This window comes from Plectropomus leopardus, chromosome 2 (assembly GCF_008729295.1).
Source record: "Plectropomus leopardus isolate mb chromosome 2, YSFRI_Pleo_2.0, whole genome shotgun sequence".
Lineage (NCBI taxonomy): Eukaryota > Metazoa > Chordata > Actinopteri > Perciformes > Serranidae > Plectropomus > Plectropomus leopardus.
In genome coordinates this window covers 6688867-6705101 of record NC_056464.1, presented here as the reverse complement: position 1 = coordinate 6705101, position 16235 = coordinate 6688867, and the positions used below count along the sequence as shown (strand labels likewise).

Sequence of the window (16235 nt, the reverse complement as noted above, 5' to 3'; positions counted from 1 at the left end):
CAGCTCTGAAGATAGGGGGAAGTTGTAAGGCAAAGTAGTAAGCTTGTCAAAAAAATTGTAGCAAAGCACACTGTACATGATGCCCCTAAAAAAGGAAGCAGACCAGAAATAATTAATTAGCGCAGTGACTTGTGAGGTTTCTTTAATTATGCCATTAAATTGCAGTTGCGTTGCAGAGCTCAGCATGAGTGTAGAGCACATTTAATGTGGTTTTTAAAAAGAGTACTAAGTGAGATGTTTGCAGTCTTAGCTCTGATACTGGGGTCATAGCCACAGTGTTAGATGTAGACTACCTCATGTCCATCCAACATGTCCACATGTCAATGTTTAGGCCCTTGTGCAATGCCAGGATCGCCCCCTTAGGCCTTGGAAGCATCTGAAGTTAACAGGTCAAGGTTCACTGACTTTTTCCATTCACCTCTACTGGTATCTTGCCTTCTGGATATTTTAGGGTTCAGATTTTGAGATATCTGCCTCCGAATTTGCTGCTTCTAATATGAAAACTGCTGACAGAGAAATCTTTGGGATAATCTAAGCAACCCGTAAATACATTCTGCTGCTATTCAGTGCTGTACTCTTGTCATATTTCATGGTTTTCAGTTGCACAAACTGAATTTATTTCACCTCCCTTTTACTGAGGTTGAAGCAGAAGTTTCAGAGGGGGATACCTCATAACCTTTGCACAAAAATTAAATTATTTGAATGGCTATGCAGCTTAGTTAGGATGAAGAAATAGGTTTTGTTTTTTTATTTTGGTGAGCTGAAACTCTCCCATGGGAGACTCATAAAATGTGTTTGTTTTGGGCAAACTGCACACAATAGGTATTTTCGGACCAAACAGTTCTGGGCTATCCCTAAGAGTAACTGCACATTGGGGAGCTCCCCCAAGAACTACACACCAACATCATTATGCCTTGGTATTTGATTTAATTTAGGTTGTTACGTTGGGTGACCAAAATTCAAAGTCAGTTCATCTAATGCCCACAGCAGTTTGTCATAGAATACTGACAGGTGACGCTGATATTTTGTTGGTTTGTAGTTGTGTTAAGTAACCAAAATCCAATGTCCTCCACAAGTCTCATGTCAATGTCATCTTGACAAAGAAAACAACATTTACTCATAAGGTATTAAAATAAAAACCCAACGTCTACAAAGCTTTGTAATGTTAATATCCTAACAACATGAAATTCTAATTGGATTGTTGGACATTTAGTATATCATCTTCCAACCAAAATTTAATGTCACAGTAGACTTCACTCTCTGAAATAGGACCTGAAAAATAGTGCAATCGCAGGGACACAACATAAAGTGGGGTTCTTAGACCTTAGTTCCTAGAACTGAAAAAGTTCCTTGGTCCAAAAACGCCTAATATTTCCAGTTTTTTAAAAAAAAAAATGTACCAAGTTTTATTAAGAAGTTTATCGAATACCTCCTTTGTTAGATGTAAACTAAAAATTTTTTATACATTCGTATGCCACTGTTCTCCTTAACCAAAGCACTGGCGTTCTATTATTGTCTAGACAATAACTGCAATTTATTCCACAGGACGACAACGACAGCACTTCGAATGAAGGGATCTTTGTATCCAAGATCATCGAGGAAGGTCCGGCGGACAAGGAAGGTGGCCTTCAGATCAATGACAGAATATTAGAGGTATGTGGCCTACACTGTTTCGTATGGAGGAGGTTGATGCCCTGGAAGTTGGATTATGTAGCAGCTGCTGTCTGCCCCATAAACACGGCGACAGCGAGGAAGCACAAACTCAATGTTTATGTTCTGGTGACTTTTGAAAATTAAACTCCAGCTGAGAGCAACAAATGTGACACGTCAAATGAGTATTTACATTGTGGGCTTTTATTTCAGCTCAAGAGAGTAAATCCTGCAGACAGTAAATGTTTCAACATATACTTCTACCAATCAACACTCAGATGAAGGCTTTGTGAAGCAGGGCATCGCCGCAGATAGACCGATTAAAACTGAGGCGAGGCTGTCTGTCTTTGGTTTTGCCGAGTGAGAAAGAGCCCTGTGTTCGCTTCCCCGTTGACAAATCCCTCATGACAGAGCTGCCGTGTAGCATCTTCCTCTCGCCTTTAAACAGAATCTCGTGTGGAAAGGCCAGCTCACCCTGAGGTCAACTTGAGGGATGCGCTGAAAAAACTCAACATCACAAAGGTGGCTTTTATAGAACGCTTGTCAACCAGAATCTCACACAATGGCCGCATTGAACGGAGATGTTTATGTGGATTACGAGTGTGTATTACCGCGTGCCGCAAGATGACAAATATGGTTTGTCGCGGGCTTTATTGTCCAACCTCAGTGAAAATTGCCCCCGGAGCATTTTGACCGGCATATTGCTTACAGAGATGTTTGTGGAAAGTGTTTACAAGAAAAGAAGACTCCCACATCTGGAGTGTGTTGATCACTCTGTCCTGTCACTCATGCAGACAATACAAAAAATGCCACAAGTCCTTTGGCACAAGCCACACGGTATGGTTCTAAATAATGTGGTTTTAAGTATGGCAACAGCAAGATATGGCATGTTACTCCTCAGTTATAATCTCTTCCAGAAACACAATCAAGTGTCTCAAAGCAACTTGAGATCCCCCAACAGGGGACATCTTGAACCAGCATTCGCTCATGTCCTGGTGACCAACAAGAGACTCAAAGTGGACCACAAGCTGATGAGCGAAGAGAGATTAGCTCATGTGTCACATGAACGTGCACGAGTGGAACTGAAGAGTGTATCTTTGCATCGGCAGTGTCTGTTTTTACGAGCTTGCGTGCATGTGTTTTGCTGGGTGTTTGTGAAGATCGGAGAATTGTGTTAATGGGCCAGATGTTGCTGTATCTGGTTACTTGAGAAGATATCTTGTGTAGGATTTCGTGTTGAGATAACCATTCAGTCTTTATTGGCTTTTTTTTTTTTAAAAGGGTACAGATTTTGCTTTAGGATAATGGTGCACTTGTGTTGTTTTTGAGCTATTGTGAGTGAGGTCACAAAAAATCTCTCCAGTGAGGAAACACATGAGCGGAAAGGACGCGAAGAGCCTAAGGAAATAGCAAAGCACCCTATTAAGTGACCTTTTCTTTTCAAGAGGTGTGGGATTAGTCGACAGAAAGCAACAGAATAAATCATCCAGCCATTGAAAAAGAAATGTATAGACAGTTCAGAGTTCCACATTGGTGCTTTTCATCAGCTGGGGAACCTGATAGCGAAGGGGGCTCATATTTCGAAGACTCCCTCATTGTTGAAGCAAAAAGTTCCATGTCATGGTTTTTCAGACCACAATGAGAAATGCAAAGTCATGACGACATGTTTGCTATTGTGTGGGTTGCATCCTTAACCCCGGGTGATCGGGTCTGTGAACTTTGGTTTACATCAAAGGAATTTAATCCCAAGAGCCTAGAGGCAGTTTCATGTTCATGTTTTGAACTTGTGGGTTGAAACCAACAGCTCGTAACTCCGACCTATTTAGCATCCTGTGTGGGACACGGCGTGATAAAAAAGCTGCAGCCTTCAAATGTGGTTCCTCGTCTCACCTCTCAGAAAGTATGTTTTTTTTCAGGCCAATACTATAGCATTCACACATATCTGTAGTAATAGTTTAGTATGGGTCATGATATCTGCTGGGAAGATATTTTCAAAGTACACTAGATGCACCAAAGAAAGCTTTGGTGCTTTAAGAATGGCTGAAATCAGTAAAAATCAAACAGGGTTTAATTGTTTTCATCTTTTAATCTTCCAGTCCTCGCCAAACTTCCCAGAACCCAAATATTCTTGCTTTTCAAATGAGATTTTGTCAGACTTACAGTCCAAAAGAAGTCCCAAGAAGATGGAAAAGCAAATGTTTGGGATCTTTGCTTGATAGCTGACTTAAATGATTAACTGTTTACTGAAACTGTTGTGTGAATTTTTGATTGATCAACTGAGCAATTGATGGAGTAATATTTTTAGCACTAGTTGTGATAGTAAAAGTCAGAGAGCTTGACGTGCGTAAAAAGTTTAGCACGAATCAACTACAGAGGCAATAATTTTGAATAATTGTAATTTTGTCAATTGAAACTCCAAAGTTTCAGCTTTCAGTTGTTTTTTTTCAAAATTTACTTTTACAGTGTCTTTTAATTCTGTCAACCACCTTCTTGTCAGCCATATAGTTTTCCTTATCTTAAAACAGCTGCATTGACTGATCTTTGGAACTCTTGGGTTTCTGGCTACACGATGTTTATCATTACTTCTTGTTCTTTTTTGATAGCTAAGCTTTCTGGATGTGCAACTATGTTTACTGGTATTGTCTGTTGACTGAGCAGCCTGGTCTCTCTCCCAGATCAAAATATGCCCTACGTGTCACTATAAAGACCCCAGGAACACCATTTGGCACACCAGGATTGCATATATATATATATATATATATATGTATATTATATATGTATATGCAATCATGGTGTAAAAGATTCCATCATATATATATTTAGTTTTGTTGCCTAAACTTAACCGCTGACCCCTCGTCACATGACTGCCTGCAGCTGGAAACAAAGTTGAATAGAGCAGAGTACTGGTCTGAAAGAGGCCCAAAACGCTCCATAGAGCTGAGGGAAGGTGCAGAGTTGGCTGATAACTCTCAGGGGGTTCGTTACTACAAGCGACGTCAGTCATATGATCCACTTTGAATCTGAAAATATTGATTAGTGAGGCTTTAAAATTCAGAAACTGCTAATGTTTCATTTTTAGCATCACCGCCCTCATTTTCCATTACAGCCGAAAAGAAAATGTTTTCCTCTACCACATGAAATCTGGCTTACAAGCCTACAGAGGCAATAATTTTGACAGCCATTCACGAGGCATAGCATAACCGTGCTGCGGGGATCAGCCGCTCTGTAGAAGAACAATCACATTACATGGCGCAGTGAAAAGCACATTCACCTGAGGAGGCAGAAAACCACAGCCGAGGAGCTGTTTTCTTTTCCTGTAGTAGAGGTGTTAGTTCCAGTAAGTCTATATGGATGTAACATGTACATGATGATCTGCGGTTCGTCCTTCTATAACAGGCTCTTAGCGGGGGAGTGTGATAGCAGATGGCCGTCCTCTAACTGAGCTACAGGCTGGTATGAATCAGCACATGAATGCCTCCTTGTTCAGCCGGACATTTTACTCATAAAAACCCCGAGCTGTGTTTGCTTTCACTAGCCCCTCCGCATGCTGAAAAATCTCAGCACTCTGGTCTGGATCTGCCCGTGTTTTTGCCGAGATTTCATAAATAAGTTCTGATTCAGTGTTACGAGGGGATTGGTGCAGTATGAAGGGCTCTGCTCTGCAGCCCTGGCTTTTTCTCATGTTTTCAGATAACTGACTCACTGTGTGCTTGCATGTTATTTTAACATGTTTATCCTTGTAAGAGTAATCTCATTTTCTCTCTCATTTTTTCATCGATGTCACTTCACATTGAGCAATGTTGGAAGTTTGTGGCTGCATTTCTTCTTACAAAAAAACTGACCTTCCACTTTCTCCAAGCCTCTTTGCTTGTGCAATGCGACTAAGCCAATGTCACAATCCCAGAATGACCGTGCCTGAGCTCTCAGTGTGACGGGGATGTTTTCTGTGTGGGCTTCTGAGTGTGAAAAATAGGAAGAGAATGGAGACGCCTGGGCTGCTGTTGTAAATGTCGCCTTGTAAATCCTCAGAAAACATTCTTAGGTCTCAGAGGGCGAACGGCAACAACTACTTTAAAATAAACTGACATTGGGAGCAGCCAGTTCTAATGCAGAGGACAAGGTTGCATGCATTTTTGGATGGAAGGGGGCAGGAATGTTTTTTTTTGCTAAGGCCGTGTTTGTGTGTGTATGTTTGTGTATATATATATATATATATATATATATATATACACAACACACACACACACACACACACACACACACACACAAAAATATACAATATATATATATTTTTAATGCGTGTTTCCCTTTGTATCATTCTGTGTCCCTACTCTAAATTCAGAGGTTTTTGTGGGTCCGTAAATGCAGCTGTCCATGATTTTTTATTGCTCCTAAGCCGCACTCCATGTCTTGCAGGGTGGATAATTGATCTGTCAATCCATTCAGAGCTGATCTAATCAGATCAGATCAATGGATGGGAGGAGCAGCTGCTGTAAAGGAATGCACACTTTTAGAACCATCAAAAGCCCAGAGTACGCTCTGTGCTCCGAGAGTGGGGTATAATAAATAATCCAACGATATATAATTGTACTCCAATATATGTATAATCTGTTTGCGGCGGCAGATGTTTTAATCATGGCAGGCAGCCACAAATAAATGAATGTGTGGGAAGCCCTGCATTTGACAAGAAAAGTGGATATTGGAAGGCAAAAATTTAACAGCACAACTGTCCGACATGACACAGTGTCGTAATACATGGACCAAAACTGGCATGTGTGTTTATGCCCACAGTTTTGTAACACATGATGCATTTAGATTAGCTGGCAGTTACCTCTGTTCATTTAACCTGTTTGAGATGCATGATGTATTTTTGCATGATTAGCTCAAGGAAGAGCAGGAGGAATGTGGTGGGAAAATGCCACGGGGTCACTATCAAGCGTGTCTGAAGTGCAAAAAAGTCTGCTCTAAATACAGCAGTGTATTATTGGCAAAATTAAACCTTCATCCTCAGACTTTGTAACTTGCTACACTCGGATCAGCTTTATTGTGTTTGACACAATCTGTTCTGATGACTATATTGCTAGTTTATACTAATTATCAAAGAATCAATGACCTTTTGGCCTTAAGTTAACTCCATTGTAGATTTTAAAAAAGGAATTTATGCCATTAGTGCTGCAAAGTCATGGATTGTATCTCAAACTGCCAATTGTAATTTAGATCTATATTTAAAGTATGGAACTGTAGCATTCCTTAAGGCAGCACATCTGCACTTTCTTACTTGTCAAGAGCTATGCGAGTTGTGAGGTTACCCACAGTGAGCCACTAAACACCTCAAACCTCCCCACAGTTACTTTAGTGTCAAGTCACCAGGCCAGACAGCTTAAAAACGAGCCAGATAGCACTTAGCAGTGACTGACAGCACTGTGAAGTGAGCTGTGTTGGAGGTGGGTCCCAAGCATGCATGTCAATGAGCCTTTATGTCTGTGTGGTGTTGGGGCCACCGTGCAGAGCAAATGAGATATTTGAACAATTTGGGGAGAAATTGGAAGCAAAATGCTGCATTTTACTGCAAATTAGTGGCATCACTTTTTCCTGTAGACATTTCAGGTTTTATTCTGGTCTCTGAAAGGCTGAGATGACAAAAAGCTTAGTTTGATTATAGCTAATTCAGTAAGGGTTAGTTCAGTAATGGTCTCTATGTCTTTCATGCCATGTTGTACAATGCTGATCTCAAGTATGATTTAACTGCAACACTTCTGGTGTAAGCTTTAAATGAAATTGTATACTTAAAGTTTTGTTACACATACTGCCTACTCTCTCTTAAAGGAGTATTTTACTGCTGGAAGATGGACGTAAGGACTTATAAAACTGGGCTATCTGGGTTACAGTACAAAAATGCAAATACTTTTGAAATAGCTGCTACATGATCAAAGAAAGCAGAGAAAAAGGACTGCGGCTTTCCCCACAACCTACACTACCTACAGCCTACAGCTACCAGAATGCACTGCACCACACTGGACCAATCAACTCTCCTGCTGGTGGATAACATAGTGGAAGCTTGCCTGTTTTTCCATCGGAAATTATATTGCAGCTGACTGGTTACAAACGATCTCATACTATAGTTAAAAAGTAAGCTGAGCATGTTTCTTAAAATGTTCTAGGTAAGGAAAAGACAATGAACTCACACAGTTGTCTGTCTACATTTTACTATTTGATCTCAATTTTTCAGCCTCTATTTTTACAGATGTAAACAGTATGGCACACGTTTCTGATTGACAAATTCTCGTTTTACAGTCAAACTTTACTCCAAAATATGTCTCAGAAAGTATTTTAGGTGAGACATAGGCATTAAAGTAAAAGCGTTTTTGTTCATATTTGATCAATGCTGCTTAGTGTTAATGTTTGATCTCAGTTTGTTCAGCCTCTATTTTTACAATACAGGAAACAGTTTGGCACCCACCTCATGTCAAAAAATGTATTTTACAGCTAAACTGTGTACTAAAATATGTCCCTGAAAACATCAAAGGTGAGAAATAGGCAACACAGTCACAGAATTTGGGTTCAGCGCTCCTTAAGTTTTACTGTTTGATCTAATTTTTTTCGTCCTCTGTATTTACAAAACAGTTACCTGTATGATGCAAGCTTCCTGTCCAAACATGCTAATTTTCCAAGTAAACTGTGCACTGAAATATGTTTTTGAAGGCATTTTTGGTGAGAAAAAGGCATTGAAGATACAGCGTTTTTGTTTATATTTGATCAGCACTGCCTGGTTTTACAGTTTTATTTGATTTGAGTTGAAAAGAGTTGCCTCTCTCTCAATCCGCTTCTATAGACATTGTGTCAGTAATGGTGTAGTTTGTAGTTTGAGCAACAGCTGTAGAGACCTGGGTGCTGGTAAGATAGACTGAAGTTTTTCACAGGCTGGTGTCACATACTGCCTACACTGTTATGGTACAAAGCAGGTTAAAAAATTGGCCCTTTAATAATTATTATTGATTATTGAGTACATATCATAGAATGTTAATGCTTTTTTCTTCTCTTGCAATGTATTTAGCATTTCACCAGTCCTCCTGGAGAAAAACTGTCCAATTACAACTAAATTGTTGATTGGCTGGATTCCACTGTCACTAACAAGTTGTCCCAGCACATGGCATCCTCAGCAGGACATGTGCCAAAACGCCCTCAGGCGTTATTTCTGACCCGGAGGGCCATGAGGAACAGACATAGAAGTAATTTCCCTAAGGGGGATCACATGTTGTTTGGCATTCTTAGGCAAGAAGCAAGCCTTTGTCAGGCTCTTTATTGGATTTTGGCTCCTGTGCAGGCAGCATGTTTATTCCCCAGATGGGCAAGCTGAATGTGGCACCACTCTGTTTCTCCTGTCTGGCCCAAGACAGGATGAATCCACCCCAGGCTAAGCAGGCCAATCCTAGCAGCGAGCCACATTCCTGTGCCCCGTGGTCCAGCTGAGGCAGGAGCAGGACATTAAATCAAATCTAACTTTAAAGAGTCCATAATCAGCTTCTGGTGGTAGCCACAGCCCTATGCAGAGCTGGTTTTAAGAAGTGAGGACAAGCACACCTTTGTTTTCCCCTGCTCTATATGGGGGGAGAAAAAAAAAGATTTTTAAGATGTGGAGTCGTCTCAGTGTGGAGATGGTGTGAGGTGAGCTTACGCCTCGTTGCTGCCAGAAAGCTGCTTTTGTCTCCATCCCTCAACACACACAGAATATTGTATTTTCCACTGGCTTTAAACAGCTTGTATCCTCAAAGGCAGACCGGCGCTTGATGATTTTTGTGGAGACATACAGTCTGGGTCTACTGTACATATGTTTGCTCTGCTCCAACACAGTCTTGCCCTGCCCCTTGTTCACCGGAGCTGCTGGGGTTAATTTATGGCTCTTAAAAGGTTTAAAGGGGGCAAAAATAGACAGGTATAATTAAGGCTAATTTTCCTGCCAATCAATCACTGGTCTTGTGTAAATGGATCAGTAACAATCGTCTCAGGTTGCTCTGCCAGCTGCTTCTCATGTCAGCCTGACCCCCGAGCACAGACTGCCCACCGACTCCTAATTAACTACCCTCAATTAAACCCTAATAGGCTGATTAACAGACCCTTAGTTGTGCTGTAATGGTCCGTCGTTTCCTTCCAGTGCCCCTCTGAAATGCATCCTGACTGCAGCATGTTAATCCCCGCTCTCTCTCTCTCTCTCTCTCTGTCTCTCTCTCTCAGGCTACCATTTAAACATTGCATATACAAAGTATATGATAGTAGGACAGCAGCTTATCATTTGTTGTTTCCTCTTGTGTGATCCATTTAAGATTTATATTACATTTTCTTATGAAGTCATGATAGGTGCTTTGAAATGTATAGGAAACTAGCAGGGCTAACAGTAAAATTGTAGTCATAAAGTCTAAGTCACAGTAATTACATGGAAACATACATTTATACAGTAACCCAGTGAAGCCACAGCATGTTGTTTCTGCTCTGGTACATGACCACCATATGAACGTTCCAGCTCCAAAAATTTAGAATGAATATGTGGCGGCAGATGTTTGAATATTGGCATGCTGCCACAGCTAGATAAATGTGTGACAAACCTTGAATAGATATATGTTCAGTTCCCTGTGCCATTTCTTAGAGTGTTTTAATAACTATGTAATAACTATACATCAGATGTCTCTCTGCCAATTAAAACCAATCTGCCCACATACCAAGAAAAGCTGAGACACTCCACCAGTTTAATATGAGCATCAGCGCTGTACTCTACTCCCATGCCAATCTTCTGTTCAGCTGAACTAAAAATAGCATGATGTGTCAATGTAGCTTTCTCAATATTTGAGATGATCACAGTAGAAAACTCACAAGGGAGCAAGACAGAAATAGAACACAGTGGCACGGTCCTCAAACCACCAGCTTAATGAAAGTCCTGACAGCTTTCACCAGATGTATCCTCCATTGTGTAGACCACAATTTAAATCTTTGCGCATTTAAGAAGTTGTAAATCTTTCTGCTGGGTCCTTCTGCAGAGGAGCCGGCAGTCTTGAAGGCCTCTCTTACTCATTTGTGTCTGAGCTTTAGGGACAGTCAGCAGAAACAAGACAGTAAAATACTACACCATGGTGGTTTTGTCGAATACACTAAGAGTGCTTAACATCAGGCCTATATAGGGGTAGTTTATTCCACTTACGGCTGATAGATAAGGGCATAATGGCAAACATAAAAACTAAATGGGGACTGGTGATTGAGGGAATGCTCCATGTGGGGAAATCAATTAAGTGGAGAAACCGTCTGCCAAGCCTCAGCAGCAGACTGCAGAATAAATCACGAGATGTTGACATGCATGCAGCTTTGTTTGTGGAATTTCTCTTTTCACATTTCATAGGGAAACATGTTTTTTATAGAAAGTTAGTTGAAAATACCTCTTTCTACACAACTGGATTCTTGTGAGTCTGTTTTAAGACTGGTGCCTACATTATGATGATACACAGAGGGGCTTTCCTGTTTTATTACACAGATTCCATCTCTCAGTAGTTTGGCGTCAGACACTGTGACACGTGTGTTTGTTTCTATGGAAATGGCCATAGGCTGGCAGTGATTTAAACATGGGTTTGTGAGGCATTGTATGATCCAACATTGGTCCCTCAGCAGATTACAGGCTATGGATTTCCCTCATCAATCAAAATGCCAGAGTATGCTTGTCTTCATCTCATATTGGAACCATTGCAGTTGTTGCTCCAGTGAGATGATGAAGTGGACTTCATTTCTTTTCCCACAGTTCCGTATGACTTTAATCTCAACTCGCTGTTAATCATGTACAGTAGGTTAGACTTTTTTATTTTGTAGAGTGATGTCAGCACAGTGGTTTTTATGCTTCTCAAACTTTCTCTCTGGCCTTAAGGCTGCATTATGTTTGATTTTTAAGCACTTTGTCTTATCTGAACTTCTGAAATCTAGAAACTTAACTTAAGAAAAAAGGGGTTCAGGATCAGAGCTAAGAATTGAAGCAATCAGGATAGCTTCTCCCTAGCATTCAGGTACTTAACATTCACAATGTGGTGATGGGGGGGAACCTCAGTTGCTGGAAATATAGCAATGTATTGGTAAAGATGGCTTCTTTTTGTCACACTTTTCCAGCATGAAATACAGCAACATCTCAACAAAAAACAACCACTTTGTGTTGCACTATTCTGGGAGAAAATTTAGTGATTTTCCATGAAAAATGACCAACTATCCCAGTTGGAAATGCAATGATGTCTTGTTAAAAAGTAACTGCCTTTTGTTGGACTATTACACCTCGCAATGCAGCAGTGTCTGTAAAAAAGAATTTTTGTCGTACTATACTGGCAGGAAAAACTAACCTCTCTTTAGCACCGTCCCCGTTGGAAAAACTGAATGGTTGCTTTAAAAAAAACAATTAAAAAAAAAAAAATACAAAAAATAAAGATTGGTGCCTAAAAAGCAGTTTTTGTTGTTTGTTGTACTCTGAGTAGTGATCTGCAGTTTGGCAAGAGCCTCTCGGGCTTCTTGCCAAGGTTACATGCCATCCACTGCCCGCTCAACCTCCCAATGACAAAGTCAGTTTATTTATTACGTCACTTAAAAAAAAAAAAAAAGTTAATGCGATAAGTAGGAAATGTGCAAAAGTAATGTATTTGTGTTTGTGGTTTGCAGAAACGTAAAATGTCATTATTTTCCTCTGGGTTTAAGGTGGAATTTTGTAATCTGCATTGTTTTTGCTACTGGAGCCAGTATGGAAAGGTCCATCCACTCCTTTATTGGTAGCATTTTGTGTTCAGTTACATTGCATTTTGATCTCTTTCTTGAACAGGTGCAGTACTTCCCTATATCTGCTAGCTATTTCTCTAGTGGTTTAACAAAACTCTCAACAACATGACTTTTCTGAAGCTAATCGCTCCTTCCCATTTGAAGTACCAGTTTGACCTTCAGATCAAGTCTGAAGCTGTTATGAAGCGAGCCATACAGCCTGTACGCACTGCAGTGCTGTGGTCATGGCCAACACTGCTGCCAACAGATGTTAGGTTTCATTCTGTAAGGCTCCATTAGGGCTTAACAGATGCAAAACACACAGGGTTGACATCACCGTACATAATTGTCCCTCCTGTACATGACAGATGTTCAGTAATATGTGAGCTAATTGGAAAACATCAACACAGATTTTCATGAGAGAACTGTTGCACATGTGCCTTAGCTTGACATATTTATGTACAGTAGTTCTGCAGTGTAAAACTGATTCGCACACCTGTTCTTTTTCGACTTTAACATGGTGAGTCTCTGTGTTGTAAATGGTGTTAGATGGCGGTAGTGTTTGGCACCACAGTCCTATGTGGTTTAGCTGGCAGTGAAGGGCCACTAAGAAGCACATCCCTGGTGTCTGTTATCAAAATGTTTCTCCACTCTACTGACTAATCCTGATGACACAACCTGCTTTAGACGTGCTTCCCATTCTTCCCAGCCCCTCTGGAGGAGGTTCAGAGCTCCCCTCCATTCACCAGCCAACTAGTGGAACTGGTGGCCGCTGCGCTCGCTTTTCTCATGCAAATGTGTGCAAATAGAAAACATTGTTCATCAGCGTGGCTCTCCATCTGTGTTACGCCGCTTTGCTCTGGCCTTTCTCTTGTTCCCCTGAGAGAGATGTTTCCCTTTCAAGTGTTACCTCTCTGTCTCATTCAAGACTTCCTCTTTCCTTTTTGACAAACAGCCTGGAGGAACGGCCATCGCCGGCTCATTGAGCAAGCTTTTCGGCTATCAGGCATAGAGAGAAAAAGAGAGAGAGAGAGAGATGTTCTGCAGGCACCTCCCTCAGACATCCTGCTCATGTCTTATGTTTTTTTTCCTCCCTCTTCTGAGAGGATGAGTTATTCTATAGTGGAAAGTGAAGTTCGCTCTCTCCCTGCACTCCCCTTTCTCTTGAGTATATACAGGTGCTCTCCCTGCAAGTGCACACTTCTATGTCTTCTAATTCCACCTGCTTATGTGCAGTGATATATGACGCATGTTCTGTATTGCTGAATAATAAAAAAATAGAATTACCACCTTGCAGTTGTATGCTTTAGCTCACCAGTTAAGTTGCACTTACATTTGGAATCTATATCTGTTAAAACATGGATGCTTAACACACATCTTTCCCCCGGCAACACATAAGATCTATAGAATCAGAACAGTTTTAAGGTGGACACTAAAGATTAGTGTCGCCAATTAAATATATAAATATCCTTCTGTTATGGAGATATGACAGTAAGCAATGGCCAGAGAAGTGTTTTTGCAGACCAATATGGTGCAATATTGACCTTTGTTTTCTTGGATATCAGATTTCATCAATTCGTTGTTTTGTCCTGTTAGACATTTGTGTGAAATGTTGTCATAATTAGCGTTTATGGCTATAACATGTTTTATAAGGTCACAGTCACCCTGACCTTTGACCTTCGGCCACCAATCAGTTCATTCTTGAGTCCAAATGGACATTCGTGCAAAATTTGAGGGACCTCCCTCAAGGTGTTTATATGTTCATGAGAATGAGACGGACGCAAGGTTACAGTGACTTTGACCAACAAAATCTAATCAGTTCATCGTGAATATCTGTGCCAATTTTGAAGAAATTCACTCAAGGAGTTTGTGAAAAATCACTTATAGAAGAATAACCAGGATGCAAGGTGACAGTGACCTTGACCTTTGGCCAGCAAAATCTATTCATTTCATCTTTGAGTGCTAATGTGGATGATGAAAAATGTAATGCCTCCAACCAACCATTAAAAAAAAAAAGCTTATTGAATCACTGAACATTGGTGGAAGTAGTTTAAAAGAAGGAACTATCATTTTAAATCACACTTTTTAGAGCCTACCTGTTAATTGCAGGTTTCTGTATTTCAGCATGAGCTTGTATTTCAGCATGAACTTTCAGAGCATGTTAAACTGTTTTATCAAAAACATATGTTTAATAGCATGTCTCCCCCATTCACTCTGATCTGCAGCATGTTTTGTCCTCTCCTCAAAAAGGTACACCTTGTACCTGAGGTTGAATAGGTTGTGTCCACAAATTTGTGTAGATTATGACATACGATAGTGCTTAGGAAGAGAAAATATCTGGCAGGCTCAGGAGAAGCCCAGGACCACCGGCTGAGAGCACAGAGCCCTGTGCTAAGGTCAACGCCAAGGTGTCAATAAAGATACCTTTACTCTACGCTAACAGAGGAGTGCTTTGATTAGAACCTCAGCAAGAATATGTAGCATTTAATCAGAGAGGTATGCCAGCGGACCCACAGTGGCAGCCATTTTGTCTGCATCTTGGAGTGCAATCCAAAGACATTTCCCCCTTCTTGCCTCTGTATTCCTGTGGAGCGCTTGGCCAAATGCGTGATTGATATGTGCAGGTGGTAAAGGATATCCCCTAGAGTAAAAGTTCCCAGCTAACTTGAAAGAGAATATTTTCTCTCTTTGCCATCTTATGAAAACAGTAGTCTCAAAGCAGAGAGTCAGAGCAGGCCAGGAAAAGGAAAAGAAGCGTAATTTAAAGTCTAATGTCTCTAGCTTCATGCCTATCCAGGCTGGACAATAGGCCTTTGTTAGTACATTGTAGGCTCTTTTTTAACACCATAAGCCCAGCTGTCTTGGGCTTACTATTAAATACAAGGAAATTTAGCCTTTTGTCACTACAGTTTCCATACTCCCCTCTTCTGCGATGGTTTACCCTGAATATAAATGGAAGGAGGCTTCGAGTGCCAAGAGGAAAGATGGAAATTATTGCAGAGTAAAGCAGGGAGCCTTTTGTCCTGCAGAGTGCTGACGTGTTTTGGATTTTTGCATGCACCCATGAAAGTCAGAGGACAGAGGAGAGTCCGCACAGGCTAAAAAGGGTTTAGTCAGATTCAACTGGGATGCAGTCATGTACCTGGTACCAAGATAAGCTCTGGTTATGGTCCAAAAGGAGACCGCATTTGGTTGTTTTCATTCGCCCAGAAAACTTGATAGACTGTATTCTGCAGAGGGCCTTTTCTCTTTAAACCAAGGGTCTAGGTTGCAAATGTCAATGGTTACCCATTAATTGGTTAAGAATATTTTTACTGGTAAGAAATATTGGTCTATAAGTAAATTCTGCTACTTTTCAGTGTACTTCACTGAGTACCACCAGGGTCTGGAAGGAACACCATCCATCAAGATTTTTGCCCACACCCTGAGGTTGTCCTGGTGAGTAAATGGCTCAATTTTGAGCCACAAAACCCCTTTTGGCATTGTTAATTATGTTTTTAGTGTCAGCAGAGCTAGTGCTGCTAACACAGTTAACAGCGCTTCAGGGGTTTTGCAGCTCAAAATGAAGCTGGTCTCTCACCAGGGCTAACTGGGGGAAGCAGTGCTGCCAGCTAGCTTCCACATGACTGCACAGTACAGAGGAGTCAAGACTAAACCAGAGGGTGGCCAGGGGGTGCTGTTTTTCCTCATGTTAATGTTACTAGCTGTCTGTCAGCAAAGCCATCAGAAAATACATTAAAGGCAAGACATCACAAAACATGGATAGTTCTTTGAAATGCTGAGTCAGTGGGGTGCTGGATTAAAGGCCCGGACACACC

General features: G+C 40.9%; 1 protein-coding gene across 2 annotated transcripts in view; it reads left to right on the top strand.

The window, feature by feature from the left end:
- The window catches only part of pdzrn3b (PDZ domain containing RING finger 3b), a 119129-nt gene that overhangs the window by 9438 nt on the left and 93456 nt on the right, over positions 1–16235 (top strand). For both annotated transcript variants that reach the window (XM_042499624.1, XM_042499617.1), the window contains one exon: positions 1546–1653. In XM_042499624.1, the coding sequence (XP_042355558.1) occupies positions 1546–1653 (108 nt within the window). The remainder of the gene's footprint in view (positions 1–1545; positions 1654–16235) is intronic.